General features: G+C 44.1%; 1 protein-coding gene and 1 long non-coding RNA gene across 9 annotated transcripts in view; one reads left to right on the forward strand and one right to left on the reverse strand.

Annotated features, from left to right (window-relative positions):
- The window catches only part of LOC140905322 (uncharacterized), a 33,725-nt gene extending 31,851 nt beyond the window's left edge, over positions 1–1,874 (reverse strand). For both annotated transcript variants that reach the window (XR_012156824.1, XR_012156825.1), the window contains exon 1: positions 756–1,874. This is a non-coding gene — a long non-coding RNA (uncharacterized lncRNA). The remainder of the gene's footprint in view (positions 1–755) is intronic.
- The window catches only part of LRRK2 (leucine rich repeat kinase 2), a 151,408-nt gene continuing 139,840 nt past the window's right edge, over positions 968–12,535 (forward strand). For 4 of the 7 annotated variants that reach the window (XR_012156822.1, XR_012156823.1, XM_073328421.1 and 1 more), the window contains exons 1-2: positions 968–1,422; positions 1,524–1,609. Coding sequence is in view for 3 of the 7 variants with exons in the window: in XM_073328421.1 (XP_073184522.1) it covers positions 1,263–1,422; positions 1,524–1,609 (246 nt within the window). In the remaining 4 variants the exon portion in view is untranslated. Of the gene's footprint in view, positions 1,434–1,465; positions 1,610–7,812; positions 8,054–12,535 lie in introns of those variants that run through there. The other 3 variants (XM_073328432.1, XM_073328427.1, XM_073328425.1) reach the window with 3 other exon arrangements.

Here is a 12,535-nt window from a genome sequence, read left to right on the forward strand (position 1 = left end):
TTGTCTAAATTGACTTCTGGTAATTGTATATAATCAAGTGAAACATGTGTGGTGGGAAGATGAAAAGTCATTCAGAAAATCATTTCAGGCATGCAATTTGACTCTAAATCTTAATTTAATACTTAAGATATTTGCAGTATGTTTACATGCTTCTGCAACTTTCATCACATAATTAATTGTGGGATGATAGCTACAGACTTCATTCACAGACTTGCCAGCGCTCACTCAGGGAAAGGGAGGTGCTCTTTCATTCTGGAGCTGGATTTGGCTAATTGCTCAATGATTTAGAATCTTGCTTTTTAAAAGCCCTCCTTTCAAAGTATCGGAGATGACTGCAGAGGACAGCTTGGTACTTGGGAGACCAGAGGACTAGTCACACATGGTGTATATTCTAATTTGACGGCAGCCGCAGGTTGGGAATGGTGTGCCAGCCCCAGTCACTCTCTGCGAAGTAATGAGAGCCCAGGCCCTGTGAGGGCTCCTGCTGGCGGGGGCGGCATAACTTGCCCGGGACCCTCCCCCCATATCCGGAAAGCAGGCAGGTCAGTTGTAGCCCCCTCATGGGACACGTGGGGGAGGAGGCACGGAGACGAGCCCTTTGGGCCCTTCTTGCTCAGCCTGAAGTCTTAGGGGCAGCGCACCCCCCCCGCCTCAAGCCGGGGGACTGCCCCGCCCGTGCTAGGTCTGCGAGACCCGTTCTCCCCGCCCCGTCCCACACCGATCCCAGAAGGGGACGCCACAGCTGCAGCCCGCACCTGCTTCCCGCCCCAAAACGCCGGACCGCAACCACAGCAGGCGACGACGCGCGGCCACAGCCCGCTGGGGCGGCCGCCCCTGGGAGGCCGAGAGGCAGGAAGGGGCGGTCCTCCCAGAACACCCATACGATTGGACGGCAGGGCCGTCAGCAGCTGAAAACTGATTGGCTGATGCTTCCCATAAATTTCCACCCCTGCGCCCCTCCGGGGAGACTGTGTCGCGTCAGCGCCCCCTAGGGGTAGATGGGCGGTGCTGCACCCCCCACCCCCCTTCATCTCAAAGCGGGGCAGGGCCGCTCGGGTCTCGCCGCAGATTATGTCAGTGCCGAGGCGAAAGGGGCGGGGGGACGGAGGAGAGGCTCAGAAATAGCCCGATGACTGCAGCTGCCGGGCTGAGCCGTGGAGTAGATGCGGCAGCAGTTACTACCAGCCGCAAACCAGGCGCCGCCTCAGCGGCAGGAGGGGAGCTGCCGGACGCCCTGCGTGGGCTGAGGAGGGGGGTCAGCCATGGCCAGTCGCGGCAGCTGCCCCGAGGAGGAGGAGGAGAGGGAGGAAGCCGCCCTGAGGAAACTGACCGTTCGCCTCACGAACGTGCAGGAGGGGACGCCGCTGGAGAGCTTGCTGCAGACGCTGGAGGACCTGCTGGCCTTGGCCCACCGGCCCCGCGGTGAGGTTCCTGTCCCTGTCCCGGCGGGTCGGGCGCCCACCAGGGCTCCCCGGCTCTGCCCCGGCGAGTAACGGGCTCTTGTTTTGTTTCCCCCCCCGCAGCGCCCCGGCTGTTCGGCGGCCGAAACGTCCACGTGCCGGTGCTGCTGGTGTTGGACTCCTACCCGCGAGTGGTCGCGCTGCAGCAGGTAAAGGCCTCGGCCCCCTCTCCTGGCGGCCTCCCCTCCATCCCCAGCTGCCCGCTGTCAAGCCCGCGGGCCAGAGCCGCCTGGCCCAGCCCCAGCCCCGAGCTCCCCGCAGCTTCGCGGGAAGTTTGGTTTCGGAGCCAAACGGCGCGCGGCTGGTCCTGATTGTCTCATGAGCCAAATCAAAACTCACTCGGCGTTCGGGACGGCCCAGCTCCGTGCCAGACGCTAACCATCAGCCATGGCAGTAAAATTGAGCTCTTACCAGGGCGGGGCCTCTGGTGGAAGGGGCGGGACTGGGGGGGGATTGTGGGGGGGGGTCAGCGCAGGGGTCCTCCCCCACCATATGCATCCGACGACGTCGGTATTCACCCACGAAAGCCTATGTGCTAATACGTCTGTTAGTCTATAAGGTGCCACAGGCCTCTTTGCCACATTAAAGAGAAACACACAGAAGCGGATTAAAAGTAAATAACAAGATACCATTTACCATTTAAATCTGTGGAATTCTGTTATCCAAGTTGCTTTTTTTCTTCTGTGTCAAATTACTTGGAAAAGTTTAAGAAACAGATTAATGTAATAGTGGTACCTATTATATACTAATAATATTAACAATATATTCTACTATTATCATGGACCACTGCTCTAGAATACTAATGATTTTTAATGGCTAAAGTTTGTTGTCACCTGTTTGCTTATTTGAATTATTTTCTTGTCTTTCTAAATACTAAACCAAAATAAAGCAAACAAGTATATTTATAAATTATGTAAGTACTGTACTGCACAAATTTCCAAATCACATATGGTATCATATGCTACAAATGTGATATAATATTGGATGTATTCCAGTATTTTTCTTAAACATAGCAGGGTGTGTTAAGAAAGTGACATCTGACTTAACTAGCCACTGTCACGCACAGGAAAACCTCAGAAACAAAGCAGGGGAAATTCTGCAGTTTAAGATTCTGCTTGGTTATCTCTGTAATATAAGACTGACTCATTTTCATATTAAATATTGCAGGTGCTTTTCCATGTCATTGCCAGAAAACACATATAAAACAGATCCTTCCTGTCAATCACATAAAATAAAATGTATGTTACCCCCAAAGGATATTTACAGACAATATTACCTCTGTATGGCTGGTTTGTATTTTATTTTAATAAATGTGAATGATTGCAATTGTTTTCATCTTTTAAAATTTCGGTTTGTTAGGAAGCAAAATATTAAAATCCCCCACAAATATATCTATTTTAAATAATGGGAAAGGTCGAAGTTAAAACACACACAATTAAAAAAATTCAGAGTAAGCAATAAATTGTATTCTTGACTCTCCTTGTGATGTATAGTTATTGTAATAATAATGAAATAGTAATTCTTTGCACTGCTATTATACCTTTCCTTTGAGGATCTCAGAGCAATGTGGGGAATCTGAAACTTTAATTTCCTGGCTCACTATTCAATTATCATATAGGTAAAGGATTTATAGAGCCATTACTTTTAGGATCGAACCCAGCAGTTGTTTAGCAATAGCAAAATGATGCAGAAGTTTAGAATAGGAAGTAAAAAATATCTCAAACTGAAACTTTAGGGGAAATTTTGGAAAACTGCATAAGGGAGAAAGTAATGACTGTACCTGAGCTGCAAGTGCAGGACACTGAGATAATATCTTTAACTCACCTTTAATAGTTGGTTTTAAAATGAAGTTTCAGCCTTCTGTCTGAATTTCTTAACCTTTATGAGTTTACTTTAAGGGGCTACAAAAAGTCTAATGTTTTAACCAAGCCCATAGCTAGTATGCAACTCAAATCCTTCACATCACAAAATGCTGCAGTCACCCTTTCCTCTTTTCCCTAATGCTGTAACAATTTTAAATATACTATACACTAACTGTACTCAGTCTTCCCTGCTTCATCCATTGTGATGCAGTCACAATAACTGTGGGATTCTTGAATCTGAGTTTATGGTGGGGACAGTGTGCTGTACAATAACGCCTCACTTAACATCGTCCTGGTTAACATTGTTTCGTTGCTACGTTGCTGATCTATTAGAGAACACGCTCGTTTACAGTTGCGCAATGCTCCGTTATAACATTGTTTGGCAGCCACCTGCTTTGTCCACTACTTTCAGGAAGAGCAAGCAGCCCATTGGAGCTAGCTGGTGGGGGCTTGGAACCAGAGTGGACCGGCAGCCCCCCTATCAGCTCCCCTAAGTTCCCTGTGCGGCAGCCGCCCAGCAGGCTATCAATTGCCAGGCAGTTCAGCTGTCCCTGCCCACACTGCCCTATGGTGCTCCTGCCCTCTGCCTTGGAGCTGCCCCCAGGAGCCTCCTGCTTGCTGTGCGGGGGGGGGGGGGGGCGGCTGTGCTAATGTCAGGGTGTCCCCCCTCCCCCTGCTCCTGTACCCCATCTCCATAGAGCCGGGTGGGGGAAGGGGAGTGGAAATGAAAGGGCTCGGGATGGACGGAGGGAGCTTGCTGGCAGCAGCTGCTGTCTCAACTTGCTTATCTACTTAAAAAGGCAGTGTACTTACTTAAAGGGGCAATGGCCATCTCTCTCACACACACAATGTATGTCTGTCTCTCTGCCATGCAGTGTCTCCTCCCTTCATTCGTGCTGCCTTTTAGAGTGTGAGGCTACATTAACAACGATGTGTTAACCCTTGAGGGCTCAGCCGAGTGCTAGTTCATCATTTAGCAGTAAGGCATTCCCTGGGAAACATCCCACCCTCTGACTCCACCACCTCAACCAAGCTTCACAATCATCATTGCTGTGTACAGTATTAAATTGTTTAAAACTTATACTGTGTGTATGGATAGATAGTCTTTTGTCTGGCGAAATTTTTTTTACCTGGAACCGAACCTCACCTATTTACATTAATTCTTTTGGGGAAATTGGATTCGCTTAATGTCGTTTCGCTTAAAGTACCATTTTTCAGGAACATAACTACAACTTTAAGCGAGGAGTTACTGTAGATGCTCCATTTTGCTACAGCATGTCTACACTAACAACTGCTTTTCAATGTACAGGTTAATGGATCAGTAGCTCTCTCTGATTTGTGGCACTGAAGTGAAATTGACCAATGTTTTGAGGTTTGTCTGAGTAAGGGCAGTGTCTGGACTGATTAACAAATTTCCTTCTAGCTCAGCTTGCCACACAGTGATTTGCTGCTGTATCATCAACTCACACAAAGTGAACCTCTACTTCTTAATAGATCAGTATTGTAGATACCAGGGCAAGTTGGACTATTAATACAAACCTCACAAACTTCTCTACAAACAGTGGGAAAGCTACTGATCTCCAATAAATCAAAAATAATAATGCCTTAGACAGAACAGATACCATATTTAGTAAGTACTGTAACAACTACAGTTTCTGCGATCGCTGACGGTCAGATTGATACTGCTTAAATAGTAGAGGACAAGACATGTTTAAATTCAAGTAAGTGAATGGCTATCATTGAAACATTACTGGCTCAACTCACTACGCATACTAGTAATGAAAAGGGAACCAATGTTAAAATAACAGAATATTAGTAATGCCACCAAATGGGGTCTTATGTAAATGATCCACTTTAGTACCTGTAAGAATGTTTTTATTTATTTATTTTCCTTTCAATTTGGGCTTTAGGCTCTCGGACAATTATTTAAGATACAATCATTTGCTTACAGTGTTACTGGACAAAGGCTAAGAACCCTAAAAGCTCTGGGGGTTTTATATCAACATTGCAAGAGGGATCTTATGTTAGCACAGGGGTGGACAAACTTTTTGGCCTGAGGGCCATATCTGGGAATATAAATTGTATGGTGGGCCATGAATGCTCACAAAATGCACACAGGAGGGTGTGAGGGCTCTGGTTGGGGGTGCGGGCTCTGGGGTGGGGGCCAGAAATGAGGAGTTCAGGATGCGGGCGGGGGATCCGGGGGGGGGGTGAGGGCTCTGGGGTGGGGCTGGGGATGAGGAGTTTGGGGTGCAGGAGGGTGCTCCGGGCAGGGACTGGGGTTTGGTGGGTGGGAGGGGGATCAGGGCTGGGGCAGGTGGTTGGGGCGCAGGGAGAGGCTCAGGAGTGCAAGCTCCAGGCGGCGCTTACCTCAAGCAGCTGCCGGAAGCAGCAGCATGTCCTTTCTCCAGCTCCTACATGGAGACGCGGCTTGGCGGCTCTGCACGCTGCCCCGATTTGCAGGCGCTGCCCCTGCAGCTCCCATTGGCTGCAGTTCCTGGCCAATGGGAGCTGCAAGGGCAGCACTTGGAGTGGGAGCAGCATGCAGGGCGGAGGCCCCTGGCTGCCCCACGTGTAGGAGCTGGAGGGGGGCCATGCCGCTGCTTCCGGGAGCTGCATGGAGTGGCCCCCGACCCTGCTCTCTGGCTGGAGCGCTGGAGTGGGGCAAGACCCAGATCCCGCTCCCCAGTGGGAGCATGAGGGCCAGATTAAAACAGCTGGTGGGCCGGATTCGGGTCGTAGTGTGCCCACCCCTGTATTAGCACATTAGATACTTGCTTTACATTTTTCAGTGTGTACTGGGTCCTTAAAATAATAAATAATTTGGTATGATACAAATCTGGATTTTATAAGGAAAATGTATTGGGGAACAAGAAGGGGGAACTAAAAAAAACCCACGTATAAAGCTAAGTTTTATAATGTTCTACATTTTATAGAGAACAGTAGAGTTAGATGAGGCTGGGGGGGAGACTTTCAAAATACAGTCTTTGTTAAGCAATGCAAACACATTTGTTTTTGAACACTGTACTTAGTTCAGCAGCTAGAAAAGGGAAGACGTGTTTTGAACATGAAAGCCTTATGCTATTTCCAGTTTGTTCTATAACTATGTATGGCTTACTGGTACAGACCTCTGAAATCATGTTATCTTTTGTGACATTTTTTACATTTAAACATGACCCACAATTAAAACAAAAAGAAAAGGAGTACTTGTGGCACCTTAGAGACTAACCAATTTATTTGAGCATAAGCTTTCGTGAGCTACAGCTACAGCTCACTTCACTGTAGCTCATGAAAGCTTATGCTCAAATAAATTGGTTAGTCTCTAAGGTGCCACAAGTACTCCTTTTCTTTTTGCGAATACAGACTAACACGGCTGTTACTCTGAAACCTGTAATTAAAACAAATTGACAATAACAAGTCATCAATATTTTTTTCACAGAACCAGACAATAATTGAAACAATTCATTTATGAAACACACATTCCATAAATATTTAAAACAATAATTCTGTCTATGTAGCCAAAATCTTTTCTTAGGGCTTTATTATGGCTTTAAGGCACATAGTCCTATGGTGTGGGAAGTGCATCAGGAGCTCAGGGTGGCATTTTGTCTGATTCAGAAACAACGCCTCTGGGAAACATAGCTTCCATGCCACCTTTTGCAGGAGTGCTGGATTCATTTTTCCCATTCTATGTGGGACGATGGCCTTCTTCTGCCCTGTTCTTCATTCATTTTGCAGATGTTAGAACCACTAAGAGTGAGGAGGGTCTTGTGGAGTTCTTGCATTTAGAGGACTACAAGGGACAGATTCTGTGCAATCCCTGCACAGATATGCAAAGGGGAGGGAGGTTCCTGTGCTCTCTCCCTTTTCCACCATCTCCTCCTTCTGAACCTTCTTGCACCTGTTCAGGTCCAGGCACAATCCAGCTTTCTATATGTGGTTGAGCCTGTTATGGAAAGAATGTTCTGAAGGAACCTATGTTGGTCTGAAAGTGATAACTTAGTTACTGTCACTTATTAATTGTATTTTTGTCTTGATTATGGAGGATTACGTAACAAAAGTATATGTATGTATATATGAGTCCAATTATGGAATGAATTGGTGTCCTCCAAGTGACCAAATAACTGAAATGCAAAATCACCCACGACAAATGATACCCTTACTGTCAGTCTGAGGCAGGGGTGGCCCGTTAATATAGGTGCACTAGGTGGTTGCTTAGGGTGCCAAGTTAAATGGGGAGCCAAATTTGAGGGGAAAAAATCAAATACAAAAAAAAATAAAATGGAAAAAAAGCTGTCATTATTTCAATTCCCATGTGTGTATGGAGGGAATATGAATTATAATTCATCTCTCTACATTTCTGAGAATTTATTAATATGTCAAATCTTTTATTTACTGCCAAAATAAATAATATTTTAGCGATTTTTTTTTCAATTTGCGACGTAGGGTCAAGATGACCCGCTCTGCAGTTTTGATAAGCAATAACTCGGCCACAATGAAACACATCTGCCAGCGGCAAGAGCTGCAATACCAGTGACACCTCACTCAAATAGACATCAAGGTCGCATAGCCAGAAATTCATGTAGAGCGGAGATCTCGTGAGTTGATATACATCAAAGAGTCATTTTAACACACGTCGCAGGTAGATGGTTAAGAATTAAGTGAATACTGTGGAAAATTGTGTTTCTTGGTGCCAAAGAATAACATTTTTCAGCATTATAAATCCAAAATGTGAGTATCTTTAAATGTTATTGAACCTTAGCGTTATCGGGCTGTAGAATTATGAACTTTTCTTTGTTTTAACTGGTTCACATGTAATAAATAAGGTCCATAAAAGAAAAGTAACAGAGTTAATGCTTAATAGACTACGAAAGTGATGATATCACACTCCAAGTGGGTATCTGCGAGGATGGGGATTACTTTCCAAACAGCCGGTGTTGGGTTATAATGTTGAAAAAGGTCATTTTGTTTCCATGTAAATGCTGTAACTAACTATTGTGAAGAATGTGTTGAGATGCTGCAATGCGGTTTAAATCACCGACCATGTGGTGTCAGCCATCATTAACGCTATAATGCTCGCAGTTGGGAGCACAGTTAGTACATAACAATATTCAAATGCCCCATGGCAGAAAGAGGGAAAAAGAAAACCCTCAGGAGCTGAGTATCATAAACGAAAGGCTGAGAAGGAAAAGGACCAAGCAAAACAGCATATCTTCTCTTTTATCCAAATAAAGGTGGAAGCAGTTCACAGCATCCAGATGAAGGAATTTTACTTGGAGAGGAGGTTAGCTCACATCCGCATGGAAGCAGTTTGGAAACTCAAGATGATGGAATCTTATTTCTAGATGAAGGCAGCTCACAGCATCAGACTGATATGAAAGTGGAGAAAATGTATTCACCTTCAGAGACACATGCAGAAATTGAAGTAAATGAAGTAGAAGGAAGAAAGGATGTGGAAGTTACAAACAAGTTACAGTATGGGGACCTAGCTTCATTGCCCAGATGTGATGACAGTGTGTGGCAAATTCTCGTGAAACATGGACCCAAACAAGTTCATGAATTTTATTTCCATCCTTAGGGAAGAGAGAGAGAATTCTCTGTTCAGCATTACAAGAGGAAACTCATTAATGGGGAAGAAATTCATCAAAACTGATTACAGTATTCAGTGTTGAAGGACTCTGTTTTGCTTTTGCTGCAAGTTGTTTAGAAATAAAGCAGTTGGTACATCACTCATTGAAAATGGTTCAAAGGACTGGAAAAACATATCTTAAATTCTCTCCTCACATGAAAGAAGTACAGAACATTTAGAATGTTTTCAAAATTGGAAAGAACTTGAGTTAACATTTGAAGAAAAAAGAAACTATCCGTGAAGAAAATGTACATGTGATCAAGGAAAAAGAAGAATATTGGCAACAAATATTAGAGCACCTGATCGCTTTAGTGAGCGTTCTCAGTGGGCAAAATTTAGCATTCTGCAGCCGCAGTAGCAATGAAAAATTATACACTCCAGGTAATGGAAACTTTTTAAAATTTCTTGAATACCTAGTTTTGTTTGATCCAGTCATGAAGGAGCATCTATGTAAAATAACTGCTCATGAAACACTGGTTCATTACTTAGGAAAAAATACGCAGAATGAACTGATTCAAATCCTAGCAAATGCTATTAAAGAGAAAATTGTAGAAGCTGCCCATTCTGCAAAATACTTTTCAATAATACTGGACTGTACACCAGATGTGACTCATGTTGAACAAATGCCAATGATCATTCGTTTTCTGGAAATGGAAAAGTCTGAAGATGAAAATAATGTTGAAGTGCTCATAAAGGAACATATTTTGGGTTTCGTACCACTGAAGGAGACAACTGGAGCATTTATGACTGAAACTATTCTACAAGAGCTTGAAACAATGTCATTATCTGTTGAAAACTTATGTCGCCAAGGCTATGATAATGGGAGTAATATGAAGGGTAAAGACAATGGTGTGCAAACAAGAATGATGGAAATCAATCCTAGGGCCTTTTTTGTTCCTTGCAGTGCACATTCTCTGAATTTGGTTGTCAATGATGCTGCTACATGCTGTTTGGAGGCAAGCAGTTTCTTTGACCTGGCACAATGTGTTTGTGTTTTTCTCAGGCTCAACACGCCGTTGGGAAATTCTGAATTGCCATATGAATTCTCTAACTGTGAAACCACTTAGTCAGACAAGATGGGAGAGTCACATTTGATGCTTTGAAGCCTCTTCGCTATGAACTTGGAAACATTTGTGATGCCCTAATTGAAATTTCTGATACTACCTTTCCTGGATCAATTCGGCATGTTCAGATGCAGAAGCTCTTGCAAATGGCCTTTCCAAGTTCAAATTGTGACTTAACTCACTTTGTGGTATAATATCCTTTTCGAGATTAACCTCACTAGTAAGCAGCTTCAGGAAAAGAACTTGAGCATACATTCTGCTATTGACAAATGCAGCAAACTAAAAAATATTCTGGAGGAATTCAGAAATGATGAAGGGTTTGAAAGAACACTGGTAGATTCTCTCGAGCTTGCTTAAGAAATAGACTTTCCGACGGAATTTGAACCAGAGCCAGTTCGCATTTGGCAAAAGAAACAGCCGTTTTCATATGAAGGACGAGACAAACCCATTCAGAACCCAAACCAAAGGTTCAAAGTGAATTTCTACTTCGCAGTCCTTGATACTGCTATTCACTCTGTTGATGAAAGATTTCAACAGATGCAACAGCTAAAGTCAGTGTTTGGCTTTCTATATGAAATTCATAGCTTGCAAAAGAAAATAGCAAAACAAATAAGAGAATTTTGTATAAAACTGGAGTCGGCATTGGCTTATGGAAAATTGAAAAGACATTGATGCTACAGATTTGTGTGGTGAGCTTCAGGCTTTTTCAAGACGACTTAAGAAACATTCCACTCCTGAAGAAGTACTGAAGTTTGTTTGTGAAAATAAACTCAGACAGTTTTCCAAACTTTTTTATAGCTCTATGCATTCTTTTAATTTTGCCAGTTAATTTCCTGTAGCTAGTGGGGAACATAGCTTCTCAAAGTTAAAATTGATAAAAACGTGTGTTCAACAATGGTGCAAGAGAGACTTGTTGGACTTGCCACAATGTCAATAGAGCATGAAATAGCTGGAAAACTGGATCTAAAAGAACTAGTGACTGAATTTTCAAAACTTAAAGTAAGAAAAGTCATGTTTTAAGAGCACAGAGTGTTTTTTTTTATTTAGAGTTTTGTAAATACAGGTTAAAGTTTATTGAAGAGTTTTCTTATTTCCTTCTATATTGGATGTGGTGGTAATGGCAGTTAAAGCAGGATAGCGTAATGGATGATTTTGGATTTGTAATAATAAAAATGATTAACATTTTTAATGCATTTTTATTTTGAAATCGGACTGAAATATCATCTAGCTGTCGTGTACAAATTTATTCTGAAAATTTCGTGTCTCTGTTTTATCTGATCTCTAACGTTGGTTAGACGGATGGACGGATAAACCGAATAATTAAGCCTCTGTTTAAAAAATATTAAAAAGAAAAAAGGGGTAAAATGTTTCCCAGGTTACCAAAAACCTCAGCCTAGATCTGCCCTTGGGGTTGTTTGAGGGTGGGGATGCCAATTGCATGGTTCGCCTAGGGCGCCAGTTGCTGGCAAGTAGTCTAGGGCCACCCCCACTCAGAGGCGAGGCCAAGAGCTGAATTTGTATGGAAAACAAACTCCCCACTCATGCCAAGAGGTGCTTCCTTTAAGTCAGGGTTATGACACATTAGTTTGAGTGGAGGAGTTCGCATTGTTGCTCTCTATGCCCTTCCTTGTTCTGTAGATTAATGGAGGATTTCAGTCTCCAGGAATCTCAATCCAGTACCTGTCCTGGACACTAAATTAACATTAAAACTTAAACAAATATAAAAGCCAGATTTACAAATTTTATAATCTAATTGCAGATAAGTAGCATCTCTTGTTAATACGTAGGACCAAATTGTGCTGTGATTTTAAATCCCTTTCGTTAGACAAAGTTGGTCTAGCATTCAAGTGTTTGCATTCTCAACCAAATGTAATCTGTTATATGCGGGGGGGGGGGCAGGGGTTTGTGGAAGGGCCATAAACCCTGGTGCCCCCGCATTTTTTTGCAACTGGCCTTGCCCCTCCACTTCCCCCCCCCCCCAAGGCCCACCCCGGCCAGGCCTGCAGCTGGAGCCTGTCTGGGGAGCCTGGGCAGCTGCGGGGAACCATGTACCCTCCAGTTGTCCTGGACGGGGGGGCGTGGTGCCAGGGGTGGGGATATGGGCTGGTGGGGGCTGCTCTCGGGGGGGGGACCCCCGCACAGGTGGCTTCCAGCTTGGCCAAGGGTGGGGCTTCAGGGGGAAGAAGAGGGGCAAGGCCACAGAGGTTTTGGGAAGGCTCCATCATCAATGGTTCTATGGCCTGATATGTGGCATGCAATGTTACATATTTTGAATAGATTCCTAGATTCCAAGGCCATAAGGGACCACTGTGATCATCTGGTCTGACCACCTCCTGTATAACACATGCCGTAGAATTTCTCCAAAGTAATTCCAAAGCATAGCTTTGACAAAAACATCCAATCTTGATTTAAAAATTGTCAGTGATGGCAGAATCCATTACAAACCTTGGTAAATTGTTCCAGTGGTTAATTACTCTCTCCGTTAAAAATTTCTTGCTTATTTACAGTTGAATTTGTCTA

This window comes from Lepidochelys kempii, chromosome 1 (genome assembly GCF_965140265.1).
Source record: "Lepidochelys kempii isolate rLepKem1 chromosome 1, rLepKem1.hap2, whole genome shotgun sequence".
NCBI lineage: Eukaryota > Metazoa > Chordata > Testudines > Cheloniidae > Lepidochelys > Lepidochelys kempii.